General features: G+C 41.2%; 1 protein-coding gene across 2 annotated transcripts in view; it reads left to right on the top strand.

Annotated features, from left to right (window-relative positions):
* LOC132378963 (uncharacterized) overlaps positions 1-18,613 on the top strand; it is a 73,410-nt gene that overhangs the window by 45,865 nt on the left and 8,932 nt on the right. For both annotated transcript variants that reach the window (XM_059946351.1, XM_059946352.1), the window contains 7 exons: positions 1,164-1,362; positions 1,580-1,784; positions 4,218-4,391; positions 5,934-6,042; positions 8,043-8,191; positions 13,664-13,769; positions 18,316-18,414. In XM_059946351.1, coding sequence (XP_059802334.1) covers positions 1,164-1,362; positions 1,580-1,784; positions 4,218-4,391; positions 5,934-6,042; positions 8,043-8,191; positions 13,664-13,769; positions 18,316-18,414 — 1,041 coding nt within the window. The remainder of the gene's footprint in view (positions 1-1,163; positions 1,363-1,579; positions 1,785-4,217; positions 4,392-5,933; positions 6,043-8,042; positions 8,192-13,663; positions 13,770-18,315; positions 18,415-18,613) is intronic.

Genomic DNA, 18,613 nt, shown 5'->3' with positions numbered 1-18,613 from the left:
TATTGACAAACCCCTGCTAGTATCTAAATTGAATTGAATTGACTTTATTACTTACATCCTTCAAATACATGAAGAGTAAAAATCCTTACGTTACATCTCCATCTAAATGTGCAATGTGCAATTATAGTAATTTATAATAAATATTATGTCCAGCAGGACAGTCAATATAACATAGAAATACAGCTGCATCAGCATGAATTAAGTAATCTGATAATAAGAAGCTGTCCTGGAGCCTGTTGGTTCTGGCTTTTATGCTGTGGTACCATTTCCTGGACGATAGCAGCTGGAACAATTTGTGGTTGGGGTGACTTGGGTCTCCAATGATCTTTCGGGTCCCTTTTGCACAACTGTCTTTGTAAATGTCCTGAATAGTGGGAAGTTCACACCTTTAGATGTGCTGGGCTGTCCACACAGGGCTCTCTGCAGAGTCCTGCAATAAAGGGAGGTACAGTTCCCATACCAGACAATGATGCAGCCAGTCAGGAAGCTCTCAATTGTGCCCCTATAGAAAGTTCTTAGAATCTGGGGGTCCATACCAAACTTCTTAAACCATCTGAGGTCAAAGAGGTCCTATTGTGCCTTCTTCACCACACAGCTGGTATGTACAGACCACGTGAGATCCTTGGTGATGTTTATGCCAAGGAACTTAAAGCTGTTCATCCTCTCAACCCCAGATCCATTGATGTCAATGGGGTTAGCCTGTCTCCATTCCTCCTGTAGTCCACAACCAGCTCCTTTGTCTTTGTGATATTAAGGGGGAGGTTGTTTACTTAACACCACTGTGTCAGGGTGATGACTTCCTCTCTGTTGGCTGCCTTATTATTATTTGAGGTTAGGCCAAACAGTGTAGTGTTGTCAGCAAATTTATTTAGCAGATTGGAGCTGTGGGTGGCAACACAGTCATGGGTACACAGAGAGTAAAGGAAGGGGCATAGTACACAACCTTGAGGAGCACGTGTTGAGAGTCAGAGGGGTGGAGGTTAGGGAGCCCACTCTTACCACCTGCTGGCGATTTGACAGGAAGTCCAGGATCCAGCTACTTAAGGCAGGGTGAAGGCCGAGATCTCTGAGCTTCTTGTTGAGCTTGGCACCTGGATTATGTTCACTGGACTAAAGACACAGCTATAGCCAGCTACTCTAACTAAAATATATTTCCCTTTCAGACTGTTGACTTCATTGAGGACTTTGACCCCTTGCGCAGTGGAAGAATCCCCACATCAGTCTTTAGAAGGGTTCTTAGTCTGATAGGATTTGACCCAGAACTAACCGATATTCAATTCAGAGCTCTGGTGAAGTGTTATGAAGATACCAGTAGGCCTGGCCACATTATATGGAATAATTTTACCAGTGACATTGACTCAGGTACTGAACTGTTCACATGAACTATAATTTGAGGAACAGGAATTGAAGGATTAAGTAAAACATTAACTTTCTCTGTGTAACATTTTTTGAATCGACCTCGTTTACTGTTCCATTTCTGTATCTTAGACTGAGCACATTCTTATTATGCTCAAGAAATCTTTTCAAACTCTTCGTTAAGCCTCAGCCTTATTTTAATGCCTGTTATTTCCGTCCCCAGTTTTCACCATTCCTGAATTGGAAAAGAAACCCAATGTGAAGGTTCCATCATTAGAGACCTACCAACTGCCCAAGGTCGGCACTGTGAATGCGGATATCTTAAACCCTCCAAAGAGAGCTCAGTTTGAGGCTGTGATCTGTCGTTTGAAGAAGCGAATCAGCCATAGGCATCTCATTACACACCCAGTGTTTAAAGATTTTGACAAGTATGTTGTTGGGTATCAGTTCCCTTATATGTGAAAACATTGTGTGTAATCTTTAAATGAAAAAGCCACTTCCTGGTCTGACCATACTTGCCAACACGCCAGTGAGTTTTGCAGGGCGCTTTGCTAACAAGGAGCTCTCCCACACCTGGAGCCTACCAAGACTGCACTTAGCCTTAATGACCAATCTGAACACCTAGGAACACTCTGCTTAACATTCAGTTATTATCCATTGCCCTCATTTAAGTGAATTAAATTTGAGTGGAGGGTGCTAATCAACTTTCAGCAAATGGCAAAGTGTTTTACTTTATCTGGAGATTATAGGGAGGATGTGGTAGAAATAGAAATAGTGCAGAAGGGATTCACCAGGATGTTGCCTGGAATGGAGGGCTGCAGTTACAGGAGACAGCAGGTAGGCTGTGCTTATTCTCTGTGGAGTGCTGAAGGCTGAGAGGTGACCATATAGAGGTTTATAAAATCAGCAGAGGCACAGATAGGATAGATAGGAATTTTTTCCCTTTTGACAGGGAAAGCTATATCTAGAGAGACAGCACACCACAGGTTTAAGGTGAGAGAAGAGAAATTTAAAGGAGACCTGAGCGATCTGCTTTCCACACAGAGGGTGGTGAAAATCTAGAATATCAATCAGAGGAGATGGTTGAGTGAGACACAACTATGATCTCTAAAAGTGCTGGGATAGGATAGGTATGGAGGGATATAGGACAATGTGCTCAAGTGGAATTAGCAGCATGGTTAGTATGGTGGGGTGGACAGAAAAGGCCCATTTCTGTGCTCTACTTTTCTATGGTTCAAACAATTCCAGTCCTATTTCAGGGGATTCTGAAATTTCCTACTTCTTTCTTCTCCACACCAGCCAATATTAGACAATATTAGTTCTCAGATGTTATTTCTTAAAGAGTTAGGTATCCGAACCATCACCATAATCTGCACAAGCACACAGTCATTGTCAGTTCACTGTAAGTGTGCTGATGAGGACAGTCTGCAGTCAGTGAGTAGCCAGAAACTAGTGCACAAACCCTGGTGTGACCGCAGAGCTGAGGAAGTGCTGCATTGTTGGAAGTGCTGATTTTCCACCAAGTGGAAGCTTTGAAAGTGAATGGCTCTTATTGGTATATTAATGCAGCAATGGGTTGCAAGCCAATAACATAGGGTTCAAGAGCCTAAACCCAAAGTGTTGTTCTACATAGAACAGGCCTTGCATTGTGATAAATCTTTTCTCAGCCACTGCCAAGCATGAATGGATGCAGTGGGAGTGGGAATGCAGAACTGTACAGGGGTCAGGTGATCAGATTAGAGGTGCTCAGGCTGGGAAGACATTGTTCAAAGAGGGAGATCAGGTGAGGATTGCAAGTTGGGAGGCATAGAATGGGCCATAAGGAAAACTTCTTCATGGCCAAGTACATTATTTAAAAGAGATCCCCCTGAATCAGCATCTGAGCACAGGGTTGAACATCCTGATGCCTCAGTAATTTAGAACTAGGCCTCAAAGTACATGATAGTCTACTTCCACATGAGTGAACTGTATCTTGTGTGGACCAAGCATAACATATGTCTAAAGTAATGTCAGATATTGCTATGAATGTCTGGTCCTTCTGTATTAACATGTCACATACACACAGCTGTATGTCCTTCATTTAGCACTGCAAATGAATTTGAATTGCATAATTCACTATATGAAGATATTTATATTTACAACTAGAAACTGTAGAGAGCTAAAGTAACAGGGTTCTGTGCACAAAAATCATCAAAGCTAAAGTTCAGGTGACTAGAGAATTGAGTCATTCAGTTATACAGCAAAGAAACAGGCTCTTCAGTCCATCAGATCCCTGCTGACCTTTTTGCCCAATTACAGTAGTCCTATTTGCCTGTATTAGGATCATACCCTTCTATACTTTGCCTATTTAAGTGTCTGCAAAATGCCTCTTGGCAGTGTGTTCCAGATATCAGCCACAAAACTCGGCCCTCAGATCCCCTTTAAAACTCCTCCCTCTCTCTCCTTAGACCTATACCTTCTGTTTTTGATAGCCACATTATTAGAAAAAGATCTTAAACTATCTACCTTTTCTATTCTCCTCATAATCTTACATACTTCTATCAATACACAGTTCAGTTTCTTCCTCTCCAGAGAAAGCAAACCCTGCCTATTCACTCTCCCCTTAAGTGAATTCTTTCAATTCAGGCAACACCCTAATGGATCTTTCCTGCACTCTCCCAAATGCAGAGATATTCTTCTATCGTGTGGTGAACAGAACTCAGAACTGCAAACAATACTCAAGGTATGTTCTTGATCTTCAGAGATCTATAGCAAGGGACAAGGTCTAAAGCAGCACTTACTAAAAGGTAGAATAGACTTTAGGAGACAAATAGTCCACTGCTGTACCTATGACCCTGACACTGTCAATGCCATATTTCTAGGAATAACAATGGCCACTTGACTCGATCTCAGTTTCATCGATGTCTTGCACAGCTCAACCTGGAGGTGGCTGAAAAAGAAGTACATTTGCTGGAGGACGTGTTCACAGATGAATTGGGAGTTGACTATGTCAGGTTCCTGGACCAGGTTGACCCACAGCCCAAACTTGAGGAAAAGTGAGTATGGGTCTTCATTACCTAATGGTATTACCTTTGTAAACAGAGCAGATGAGGAGGTTTTAAGGTTTGTTTTCATTCTCTGTACCCACTTCATATCCTGCAACCCCTGAAAAAATTGAATTATAATATCATGACAATTCTCTAACATCTCAGTTAAGGGGCTTTGCTCTAATATAAGTCTTGCCTGTGCATTTTGGCAAGTAGTTTGGCTGCAGGGAAATCTTATTTTCCCTTAACTCTTTACACAAGTTAGTGATACGAAGTAGAACCCAGGCTAACTGTTTTCCTATTATTGTAGCGATCAGCAATGAAACTATTGTTGGCAATATTCTGGTTGCAATTGAATAAGCATGAGCACCTACTAGGTGGATTTCAAAGGAAGTTGGATAAGTATGCTCTTGTTCACTATGTCAGATATTTTAATGAGGTTAAGAGTACAAGGAGGGAGCTCTTGCATTGGTCACAGTCACAGTGAATCTTGCAGCAAAAATGTCTGAGAGCTTAATGGAAGATCACTGATAACTCTCTGACTGACTTCCTATCAACCACTCACTGTAATCTTCAGCTCATGCAAAATACTGAGGCCCATCCTCTACCCTACAGGGAACACTGATTGTTTATATCTTCAATAGCTCACACTATCTTGTCATGACTTGAGCTGGTCAAATGTTGGTCTGTGGAATTATGATTGTGGATTTCAGGAAGGGGAAGTCAGGAGAACACATCCCAGTCCTCATTGAAGAGTCAGTGGTGCAGCTTGAAGTTGCTGCATGTCAACATCTCAGAGGATCTATCCTGGGCCAAACACATCAATACAATCATCAAGAAGGCATGTGAGCAGCTCAACTTCATTTTAATTTGAGGAGATTTGATATGTCACCAAAAACTCTTACAAATTTTAGTGGATGCATGGTGGAGATCATTCTGACTGGTTGCATCCTAGCCTGGTATGGAGCCTGCAAGATTTCAAAAGGCTGCAGAGAGTTGTCAACTCAACCATTTCTATGGTGTGACATCTTCTAGAGGTAAATCCTAGAAGGTGATACTCATCATTGAGGATCCTCACCATCCGGGACATGTACTCTCTTGCTACCACCATCTAGGAGGAGATACAAAAGCCTGAAGAACCCATACTCAATGAATTTGGAACAGCTACTTTCCTCCCATCAGATTTCTGAACAATCCATGAATTCATAAGCACTACCTCACTTTTCCTTTTTATTGCACTTTTTTAATTTATCTTCGTAATTTATAGATTTTTATGTCTTTGCACTGTTCTGTTACCACAAAAATAACAAATTTCATCGTATATAAATTAATGACTATCTGATTGGGAATCTGATTCTCTTAGACTTGACGAAACCAGGGCTTGGGGATTGGACTCTTGGCTGTACTGAGGCAGACCCTAAACCCTACATCCTAGATTTTCATCTAGGACAGGGCAGGATCCTGAAACGAGTTAATTTGGTTGTCAGCCATGGTACATCAGGATCTCATTGGAAAGTTTTCATCTTTGATCCTTGTTTGTTGTTCTTACAGATATAATAAACTGATGAATGATATCCACCAGCTAAATGAATCAAAGAGAATCCATGAACAGATGGCCTCAAAAGACATTACTTGCATCTTAGAAAAAATTAAAACCAAGGTAAACATAATTTGCACTAGTTATCACAGTGTAGTGTCCTCATTCATTCCAACCAGACAGATTCCCACTCCTAATATCACATCAAGCCAATGTCCATCTGATGTAAATATGAGCTTTTTCAACATCACTAGCATCTACAAGAAGCCATAAACAAGATTCAACAGATCCCAGAATTCTAGAGTAACACGCATAGGACACTCAGCAGGTCAGACAGCATCTGTGGACAGCAATATCCAATCAATGTTTTGGACCCTTCATCGGGACTAGAAAGGAAGGGGAAGAAAGTGGGGGAGAGGGGAAGGAATAAAAGCTGACAGGTAGTAGGTGAAGCCAGGTGAGATGGAAAGTAGGAGGGTGGGGGAGGGGGCATGAAGTGAGAAGCTGGGAAATAATATGTGGGGAAGGTAAAGGCCTGAAGAAGGAGGCATCTGATGGGAGAGGAGAGTGGACCATGGGAGAAGGGGAATGGGGAGGGGCACCAGAATGGAATGATAAGCAGGTGAGGAGAAGGAAAGGGGTAAGAGGGGACCAGAATGGGAATTGGAAAAGAGATAAGTGGGTGTGGAGAAATTACTAGAAATTAGAGGAATTTCTTTGGTAATTGCTGTAATTTCTCCCCCTTTCCCTTCTCTCCTTTTTGTTTCCCCATTCTGGTTCTCATTATAATCCTTCACCTCAGTTTTCAATTATTTGTAAACTTCTATACCTATGTAGCATATTTTCACATTACTATACCTAGTACAATAGAAGTCTATTACTGATCTAATGATCTACAAATATAACTTCAAATTCTACTGTGATTGGCAGTGAGTTTAAAACTCAAGTATGTAATTGAGTAAATTTAGCTTTATAAAACATTTATTAGGAATAATGACCGTGAAGGTCAATTGACGTTTGAAGGAGAGGAAAGTCTGCCGCCTTCACCCTGTCCAGCAATGATGTGGTTACCTCTCAGCAAACTGAGAGAGAAAAGGAATTGGCTAAAAAGTGGGATAAACCTTCCTCTGAATGAAGGAAAAGAAACAGTGATACCTCATGGGCGCTCAGCAGTTCTCTAGCTCTGAGCCTGTGATAGGTTAATTGAACATAACAGAGACAGCACACATGAGAAAGGAAGGTATGAGCCTCATATATAAAAATCATAGGTTTATTAAAGCAATAATACCAAAAAGCTCCAAATGTATGGTGTTGATGCAAGTTTTCAAACGAGATCTTCCTTTGTTTAGGCTTTTCTGTGTTGCAGCATTCCGGTCATCGCTTGGTTACGGCAGGAGTCTGTTCATAACCCAACAGTTTGCAAGTCAGAATGTATCTGAGTATCCAGGTGGTAGAAGCTGGCAGCAGCCACACAGCAGCTGGTAAATCCATCCCACTGGTTTCCCAAACAGGGCATTTGTAACCTGGCGAGTTCCTGTACTTTTATTCCGGTCAGTGTTGCAGCTCCCCTCCACCCTGTTAATAAGGAGGAACTACAAATCCACATCACCCATCTCCTCCCCCTTGCCTTTGCTTCAGTGATAGCTTTTACCAGTCAGACCAAGTCACAAAATCCAGAATTCAGATTCGCTGACCAATGGAAACCAGAGCAATGGCTCTGAATTCTGGGCTGAAACCCAGTGAGCTGTTTGCATCCACAGGAGTTATGTCGGAGGAACAGTTTGTCCAACTCTGCATCACATGGGAGTCTGTTAATCTTTCCAATGGGCAGTTTTAGCTGCTATACTTGCTGATTAGAGTCATGGAAGGAGTTTTCACAGTGCGGCCTGCTGGTCCGCACACTATTGTCCAAAAGAAATGTGCAAATGCAGATATAAAAGCCATTAAGAAGAAGAAAGCAGCAGCAAACAATTCTGTCAACGTAGCTGCAAATACTTCTGAGCTAGCAAAATGACTGAGCACAGGCTGATGGACCTTATGAAACAATTGTATATTTAACCATTAGTAGTTTGGAGTGTATGTTATGTCGTCATCCATTGCTCAGCTACTTTGTGTTGGTTCAGGTGTACAAAAACCGTGTCAAGATTGGTGACCATATGAAGGACTTTGACAAACTGAATAGTGGACGTATTCTAAAGACAAATTTCAGAAGGGCACTTGATGCAGATGGGTTTGAATTGCAACCTTCTGAGATGGCAATACTTGAGAAAGTGTAAGTAGATACTGTATATTTTGGTGGATTTTATGCTTAAAGCAGTAACTTTTGAAATCAAAGCCATTAAATGAATCATGCAATGTTGTTCAAAGGAGAATAAAGGCACTCTTATTGGTACAATCATTTATTTGATGTAAGTGACCATGGTCTTTCCATGACCATGATTGTTCTTGGTAAATTTTTCTACAGAAGTGGTTTGCCATTGCCTTCTTCTGGGCAGTGACTTTACATGACAGGTGACCCCAGCCATTATCAATACTCTTCAGAGATCATTTGCCTGGTGTCAGTAGTCACATAACCAGGGCTTGTAATATGCACCAGCTACTCATATGATCATTTACCACCTGATTCCATAGGTTCATGTGACCCTGATCAGCAGGATGGGGGCAGGCTAAGAAGGTGCTACACTTTGCTCAAGGGTGACCTGTAGGCTAGCGGAGGAAAGGAGCGCCTCACACCTCATTTGTTAGAGATGTATCTCCACTGCACCATCTGAATTGGTATGCTAGCCATAATTTATCCCTCAAAAGTTAACAAATGTCTATAAAGTCATTGCTGCCAAAAGTCCCTTAAAATGTGGTGTTAATAATATTCAAAAATGGTCTGCCTTGAGTTTCACTTGAGTCTATCCTTCATGGAACATTATTGAAACAAATTATCTCATAATTTTCCAAAGTGCTCTTTGTGGGGCCTTGAAAAGAGATGGATTGGTATATTTCCCATGATGCAACAGTGACAACACAGAAAAGTTTAATTTATCTGGAAGCACTTTAGGAAATCCTGAAGATGTAAAAGAATCTAGTGGATATATATATATATATATATATATATATACAATATCACGTTCAGTCTTATTTTGCAGGAGATACGGAAGTATTATTACACATTACAAACTGTCATATTGCCTGATATTACATATTGTAAGTATTGTTTGTCATGATGTAGCATAGTGGTTCTGTCCAGTAATCTGGAGACCTAGATTAATGATTGGAACTCATTTGCCATAAATTAAAATCACTCCATAATAGCTCAATAATTTAAATTAATGAATAAAATATATTTAGAATTGAAATTTAGTATCCATAACATGATTGGATTGTCCTCAAACTCCATCTACTTCACTGAATCCATAAGACTATAAGATATAGGAGCAGAATTAGGCCATTTGGCCCATTGAGTCTGCTCCACCATTTCATCATGGCTGATCCAAGTTTCCTCTCAGCCCCAATCTCCTGCCTTCTCCAAGTATCACTTCATGTCCTGACCAATCAAGACTTGGCCTCCACAGCTGCCTATGGCAAAGAATTCCACAGATTCACCACTCTGCTGAAAGAAATCCCTCCTCAACTCCGCACTAAAAGGACACCCGTCTATTCTGAGGCTGTGTCATCTGGTCTTGGACTCTCCCAGCATAGGAAACATCCTCTGCACACCCACTCTGTCAAGGCCTTTCACCATTCAATAGGATTCAATTAGTTCTCACCTCAATTTTTTTTCTTCTAGTGGATACAGGCCCAGAGCCATCAAACACTCTTCATATGACAAATCATCAATTGTGGGGTCACCTTTGTGAACTTTCTTTGAAACCTCTCCAGTTTCAGCACATCCTTTTCAAGATAAGAGGCCCAAAACTGCTCACAAATTTCCAAGTGAGGCCTCACCAGTGCTTTATAAAGTCTCAACATTACATCCTTGCTTTTATATTCCAGTCCTCTTGAAATGAATGCTAACATCACATTTGCCTTCCTCAACACGGATTCAACCTGCAAATCAACCTTTAGGGAATCCTGCACACGGACTCCCAAGTCCCTTTGCAGCTCAGTTTTTGTATTTTCTCTTCATTTAGAAAATAGTCTACTCTTTCATTTCTTCTACCAAAGTGCACAACCATACACTTGCCAGCACTGTATTCCATCTGCCATTTCTTTGCCCATCCTCCTAATCAGTCTGTCCTCTGTAGCCTCTCTACTTCCTCAAAATTACCTGACGCTCCACCTATCTTCATATCATCTGCAAACTTTGCAACAAAGCCATCAATTCCATCATCCAAATCATTGACATATAAGTAAAAGGAATCAGTCCCACTACAGACCCCTATGGAGCACCACTAGTCACGGGCAGCCAACTAGATAGGTATATAGATAGATACTTCTCAGTCCCAAAGGAAATTACAGTGCCATAGTAGCATCACAAGTGCACAGATATAAAAATATTAGAAGAAAAGTAAGAAAGAATAAAAAATAAGTTACCTCAATCAGTCTAACAAGAGGGAGTCATCAAATCTCCAGCTATAGGTTGACTCATTATAGAGCCTAATGGACTGATTGAGGTAGCAGCACAATTGTCTTGACTATTACTAAAAGTGTGCCTCTGTTAGACCAATGTGGCATGCAGAGAGTGAGAAACATTGTCCAGAATTGCCAGGATTTTCTGTCAGATTCTTTGTTCTACCACAACCTCCAGTGTGTCCAGTTTGACTCCTGTAACAGAGCTAGTTTTTCTCATCAGTTTAGTGAGCCTGTTGGCATCACCCTTGTTGATGCCATTCGCCCAGCACACCATCCCATAGAAGATTTTACTGGCAACAACAGACTGGTAGAACATGTGAAAGAGATGCTGGCACACTCCAAAGGACCTCAGTCTCCTCGGGAAGTAGAGGTGACTCTGGCCCTTTTTGTACACAGCCTCTGTGTTGGTGCTCTACTCAAGTTAACTAGAAAAGACTCCCTTTATTCCCACTCTTTGTCTTTTGTCAGTCAGCCACTGCTTTATCCATGCTAGAATCTTTCAGTTATGCCATAGTAGCTTGTCAAGCAGCCTCATGTGTGGCACCTTGTCAAATGCCTTCAGAAAATCCAAGTACTCAACATCAAGCAATTCTCCTCTGTCTATCCTGCTTGTTATTTCCTCAAAGAATTCCAACGGATTTGTCAGGCAAGATTATTACTTGAGGAATCCATGCTGACTATGGCCTATTTTAGTATTTGCCTCCAAGTTCACTGAGAGCTCGTCCTTAATAATTGACTCCAACATCTTCCCAACCACTGAGGTCAGACTAACTGGCCTATGATTTCCTTTCTTCTGCATCTCTCCCGTCTTGAAGAATGGAATGAAATTTGCAATTTTCCAATCTACCAGAACCATTCCAGAATCTAGAGATTCTTGAAAGATCATTACTAAAGAACCCTTTAGGTAAGGGAATCTGACATCTTTACCAACCTGACTGATGTTTGACTAAACTATGGTGAAGTCTTAACAGCTGTTCTGAAATGGGACAAGGGAATTTAGAGTTGGGAAATAAACGGTTCCCTTTCAAGAGATGTTTACATCTCAGTGGTGAATAGAATAAAAAAAAAGTGATCAAACCAAGATTCCCTAGATTGACTCTTGGGATGAAGAAGGGTTGAACAGGTTGGGCCTTGACTCATTTAAGAGAAGAATAAGAGGTGATCTTATTGAAATACAAAAATTTCTGATTAACATTGACTGGGAGGAGGCTGTGAGAGTGTGTTTTTTTGGAAAATCTAGAATTGGATATCATTCTTGTTCCCATTTAAGATAGAGATGAGCAGAAATATCAGAGGATTGTGAATTCTCTAACACAGAACTGCAGGGGCTAAAATATTAAGCACATTCAAGTGTTACGAAATTCCCGTAACTGGATCACTTACCAGCAAAGATAGAGAGGTCCGTTGAAGTCTGATGGTACTATTTTTAAAAGTATTTATTGATAAAGGGCACAAAAAGAAGATTAATGCAAACATACAGATAATATACGTCATCGATACTAAATCTAAGCAAGGGTATAATAATAACTGATAAGAAAGAACTCTATCGTTGTCTAGGGGTTACTGTATTGTCCGATGGAAAGATAAGTCACTATCAATTCGTTCAAGCTGCAGCGTTGTTGGGTTTAAAAGTGATGCGGTTTAAACTTGCCCAAGTCTTTTATGATGTCAATCCATTGAGTCAGGGGAGCGGGTCTCCCCGTTGTTAGCTAAAAAGCCGTTTTCCGTGGTTTCAGCCACCAATTCCAGCCACGGAATTGAACGCACATGGCTTGGTTTCCGATGACCGTCTGCTGTTACGTGGTCGCTTAACGTTTCTTCTGGTGCGTCTGAGGGGTTGTTCCTACAGCCCCTCTTTTATTCTGACTCGCAGGGTCATAGATGTCAATCAGGTTGGGGGTGATGCAATCTCTCCCTCAACCAGCCCACTTTGCCCGAGGGCATTCACGTAGCAGAGCATCTCAATCCACAAATCTGTCTCCAAGAGACAATGGCCATGTCCCATAGCTTTACATCGCTATGGGGGGGGGGGGAGAAACGTGACATCCTGCACGTCTCCCCCTCATGTCTTGGGCCCCCCTTTTGACTCAATCCAACAGTGATCTGGCGATTCTCACAAAGGAGGGGGCTACGGACGTAACACAAGAAAAAGATTTTTGGTCAATAGGTTAGACAGGGTTAAGGGGAACAGGCAGGAGAGTGGAGCTTGAAGCAAGATCAAACCATCCATGATCTTACTGAAAGATACAGCAGCTTCAAAGGGTCTTATAGCTTAAATCTGTTTCTATTTCATACACACCTTCTTGACGAATATTGGAGAAGAATATACCCATACCCACCTTAAGTTTTCTTCCAAACAGGATCAAGGGGCAAAATAACCCGATCTCCATTGCTCAGCAGAAATACTGGATCTAATGAAAGAAAAGCACAACTAAGAACACAAGGGAATCAAAATGAACACATAAAAAAAATGAAGAAAGCATCTTGACCCCGAGCAATATTCCCTGAGTTAGAACACAGTCAAGAGCTATTAAATGCTACAATCAAAATTAGAAAACTAAAATACCCATCAATGTGTCATAAGTGTATTAAACATTAAAGGGTGGAATTTAATTAACTGAATTAGCTCATTTCCTCACAGACATGAAGAAACTCCGTGGACTATCCACAGCCTGGAGCTTGCTCTTAGAGCAGATTCCTAAAGCAACCTCTTTTGCTATATTTTATTCCTAATGGGTGCCAATGTTAGAGCACAGTTGGCAGCCCAGCAGCAAACATCAGGCAGTAAAATATGGATATGTGAAGGCTGTGGTAATTTGGGCAAATATTCACAAATCAAATGGTTTTCATGTAACTTCTATACAAAATCTAAGTCATTTTCTCACATTGGAAACTATGACTATATGAGGTGATGTTTGCAATAGTCTTAATGAACTATAGCTGAAATATTATTATATATAACAGGATATTTTAATTGTTATTTAAACAGTTGTAATTATATTTTTACCTTTGTAATTTTCCCCATTAAAAATCATCACATCAGTCTGAATTACAATGCAGATTAGGAAGAATTAAAATGAAGGAAACCATTTCAGGTGTTCTTCCAGCATTAAACAGAGATGTATATGCTAAAGAAATTTTGGTTATAAATTCACACTGTATGCATTTATTTGTTTTCTAGGTATGAATCCTGCAAGCAACCAGACTTTGTTGACTATAAGGTGTTCATCAATGAAATCGAATCTATTTTCACAGTTGATCATCTTGAGAAGTTTCCTCAAGCTGAGGTAACAAACTTGATTTACTTAAGATTTAAATTATTAGTAAAATCAGTTGATCTGCAGCTGGAGACTTTGAAACACACGCATTCTTGTCCAAAGTGTACTATAAATAGCAGAAAAAATGTCACTGCAGAATAACTTATTGAAGTTAGTCACTCCATGTTGAGTTATTTTCAGAAAGCCTCAGAGCTGGACACAGTTTATTTGTGCATGAGATTCTGTCCAGATCTGTTCATTTGTGTGTGGCGTGATGTGGTGTGTCTGTGTCTGTTTGTGTTTTGAGTGAGAGTTATGTATGACTCTGAACCTGATGGTAAGCAATAATTTAGGAAAAGCAGCTGCTGGGTATTAACAACACACAGAAAGAAACTATTTCCTCCAAGTGCCACATTAACCCATTTGGTTCCCATATAGTGGACATATTCCCATTGCCCTATCCATCCATTCCAGCAGTGTAAAATTAACTTGTTTTCTCTCTTTGTCAGATCTGATAAAGAGTTCTCGACCTTTAGCATTAACTCTATTTCCTCTGCAGAGATGCTGCTTGACCTACTAAGTTTGTCCAGTGGTTCCCATTTTAATCTGTGACCCTGGAAGTCATTTGTTTACAATTGAATTAATTGCTGATGCATGAAGACATTCCTAGTTTTTGATGCATGCCGCAAGCATTGCCTGCCAGCTGCCCCCATCAGGAAACCACCAGCATGTTGCCTTTTATTGTTAAGGAAGTCATAAATACCCATTTTTACACCACTAGCTGCCAAAGCTTTCTGCATGATCACAAATCGGTCCTTTGGATCAATGTGAGATGGCTGGCCAGTGAATAAGGCATTGACACTGCTGCAGCACTGCAGTGATAGGAGTGAGGGAAGTGTAGTGCAGTGAGAACAAACAGTGCTGTATTACCTGATGCACCAAAATGTCTGCAACAACCAATAGAAATGTGGGAAGTGTGGGAGAAACCACTGTGGTGTAGGCCTCCGTTAGTCTTGAATGACCATGGATTTGCACCTCGGAAAGTTTCCAGGCACAAGCCTGGGCAAGGTTTTATTTTATGGAAGACCGGCAGTTGCCCAAGCTGTAAGTCTCCCCTCTCCATGCCACCAATGTTTTCCAAGGGAAGGGCATTAGGACCCATACTGCTTGGTACCGGTGTCGTCGCAGAGCAATGTGTGGTTAAGTGCCTTGCTCAAGGACACACACGCAGCCTCAGCCAAGGCTCGAACTAGTGACCTTCAGATCACTAGACAAACTCCTTTACCACTTGGCTATGCGCCAACACAAACCACTGTGGTATAGATTTACCAGATAGTGTAGTGCTTCACCCATGTTAAACCATAACTCTCAGCAACATGCCACTACCCACTGCATCCAGTAAACAGACTGGACACTTACTTCTAGTTAGCTGGTTGCTTGTGGCCTATTGCACTGAGGCAAGTAATGGACACGAGTTTTCAGGAAGGGTCAGTGTGGGGATAGGGTAGTCTGGAGTAACAAGCTGGACCCTGCCTTCCTGACTACAGGATAGCCTCAAGAAGTAAAAATTGTGACTCCTCATCTCCAACCAGTTGATAAGCTAGTTAAAGTATGAGGCATACTTTGGTTTGTGAATAGAGGCAAAGGCTTAGAAATCTGCTTCAGTTGTCTCAACAATGGAGGAGTGAGCCACAAAAGTTTGTCTGTGGTCTTTCAGGACCTGATGTGTGTGCATAGTTTATTGTGATTCCACCATTCCTGCCCTTCAGCCCATTAGCAAACCACTGGGGCAGGGTTGGGCATATGCCCAAGAAGCCATATGCAAAAATTTTGTTAGCACACAGCATTCAGTGTCATCATCAATTCTTTAAACCCCATCCATGATTAAAAAAATGGATACTTTTACTCCCAAATGAAGCAGCAAATGATTTTTTTTTTTAAACCCAAGAGCAGTGAGATGTTTTCACAGGAAACATCTCAATAGCTTGGCACCATCTGGGCAGTTACAAGAACACAAGATGTTGGATGATATGTTTTGAAATCCTGGTGTACACATCATTTGAATATTACTGTATCAGTTAAAATACAGACAGGATTTGGATAGGATTGTCACAAGGGGACATGAGGCTGGACCCAAGTGCAGGACACAGGCACTGAAGGACTAGGGGCAGGACAGGAACAACTAAAGGATAGAACAAGATGGGGAGACCATGGCATGCATGAGGGACATGGCATTCAAGGTGATCCTGGGGTTCAGAGATAGTTCAGGCAAGGCAGAATCTTGCCTAGGCTAGAGGATGGGTCTATGGGACAAGGAATGCTGGGAGGATAGCCCCCTGGGCAGGCCACTTAACTCCCGGGCAGGGCCCAGTCTCCCAGGTAGGAATACAGGGCACCTGGGCAGGTTACAGGACACAACCCATCAGAAGCAAGGGGTGGGAAAGGGCAGAGTCCCCTGCCAGGCAACAGCAGTCCAGCCTGTTTACCCAACAAAGGCAAGGGATAGGAAGGGAGCTTGGTCCAGGGTGACTCCAAGACTGACTCACAGAACTAGTCGATTAATAGTGGATACTCCAACCTGGGGCAAACAGAATAAAACCAGGCAAACATGATGAACAGGTCAAAATAGGACAAACTGGTACAAAACAGGATAGGTAACCAACATGACAGAACAACCCCAACTAGACTCACTCCCAGAGCCCCGTATATACACCTGCCAGCCGATAGGCATCAGGTGCGTCTCCTTGAGCCCCAACAAGCCATGATGATCTACAGGTGTGACTAATTGGGCTCAAGGGTGAAAGGAGGGATGGCTACAAGACCCCGGAGTCCGGAGTTTGCGGACCAGATCAAGACCCTGAATGCAGGCTCCAGACCAGACCATAACAAGGATAGTACGGTTAAAATACCAAATGCTATTTAGAATTGATATTATTTTTCAAATGACTTTATAAAAGATTAATATTAATAACTTTTGAACAAGATTTCTAAAATTCATTTAATTCTCTCTGTCTCTGTTATACTTTTTTAATAGTAAAACTATGAATATGACATACTTAACAGGATATAAGCAACATCCTTTTGCCTTTAAAAATGTCCAAAAATATTGTTACTTACTCATTAATCAATGATAATCTCTGCTCAAAATTACTATGGCATGCTAGAGATTTTTTTATATTGTTGCCAATTTGGGCACATGCTGTCAAAAAGGTTTGCCATCCCTGCACTGGTAAACAGTTATAAGGGCTATTGCTAGCTGAATTCAACAAGTGCTAACTGAAGTTACAACTTTGCTTTTAAAATGAAGGTGTCCATGGTTTGCAGCCACTGCTGGAAGACATTGTGCACTGTATTACTGTTCAGTGAAGCAATGGCAAGCATGGAGCGGTAGACCATCCTAGTTAAAAGAGTGGAGAGAAAGGGATGCTCTTTCTGCTTAAGTCCTTCAGATCAGTAGCAATAGGAAGGATGGTGTGGGCATCGGCCAGCATAACTAGAATCAGTGCTTGAAATTAGTTAATGATCATGCATGTATGGCCATGGTCAGTGTGGTCATAAGACATTCCTTCTCCCAAAAGCTACAACTCTGTGATATGTGTGGTTGGTGCATACACTTGGTTTTGTTTTAAGTTAGCAATGGAGATTAACACCACTCTCTACATGCATCAGGAATATATACAGAACCAGGGAAATCAATTTGGTATGTAATGTGAGGGTATTTCTGTTTTGCCTATCAGGATAAAAATTGTGCAAATTGGGATCTGTTATACCAACCTAAATGCTGCTATCCCATTGATTGACATGGGGGGTAAAATAGACTCAACTGGAACTCTAGGAATTTCTGGTTGGACGTCCAGGCGTCACAATCCTGGACCCTGCACCTCAGGAATGACATCATGGCCATAGAAAGAGCACAATGATTGTTAACAAGGATGTAACCAGTTAGTTCTGAGCAGAGAGTAGAAAAGAGAAGCTTGGAACAGAGAAGCTTAAAAGGCTACTGAACAAATATTTTCAAGTTTTAAGAAGCCAGAGGAAGGTCACTCTCTCAGGTGATGATAGTTTTCATTTTTAAATAATTGACGAAGGATCTTAGACAGAATTAAAGGAATAATGTTTCTGCTGAAAAGTTTATTGGGTGCTGGAACATATTGCACAAAAAGTAATAGATGACAATTCCATTAATTATTTAGAAAGGGAATTAACATAAAGAATTTACATGGATTTGGATAACATGTTGGAAGATGGACACTAGATTCATGGTACATTTTTTTAAAAGAGCCGCTAGAAGCATAATGGTCTGAATGTCTCCTTCTGCCCTTGAGATTTGATGATTCTCTGTTCTCTGTGTTCCTATGCCATGGGGAAAAATAAGTGTGTTACAGGGAGTTGCCTTCATTACCTTTTTCAAATACTGTACTTCCTTATTCTTAATTTATCTTATTACATCAATAAACATTAATCTGAATTTGATATCCCATTTGCCATTGATACAAAGTACAGTATATGTGCTTGTACAACCAGAGTTTACAGGAAATATGTATTCATTAATGATCATAAACTTGCCATAATATAGGTGACCCAGTACAAGCCACCTCCAGATTGGACTCTCAACACACTGTCTGCAGAAGAAATCTGTGTTTATGAGGAGGCCTTGAACAGGCTGGCAGAAAAGGTAAATATGCCATAAGGAATTTAATGTTGAATGCAAACAGATGGAAAATTATAATGGTGGTAGTGATATTTATTTGAAATCCCACACCATCAAGGTTACTGACCTTTGGGGCAAGCCTTTAACCTCCTGTGACCTGAACTGCACAGACCAGAGTTTGCTCAGTTCTGATGCCCTCAAGGTGAGAGCCAGGAATTCTCTG

This window comes from Hypanus sabinus, chromosome 21, assembly GCF_030144855.1.
Source record: "Hypanus sabinus isolate sHypSab1 chromosome 21, sHypSab1.hap1, whole genome shotgun sequence".
Lineage (NCBI taxonomy): Eukaryota > Metazoa > Chordata > Chondrichthyes > Myliobatiformes > Dasyatidae > Hypanus > Hypanus sabinus.
The sequence above is the reverse complement of the archived record's forward strand: the minus strand, read 5'-3'. Positions and strand labels throughout refer to the sequence as shown.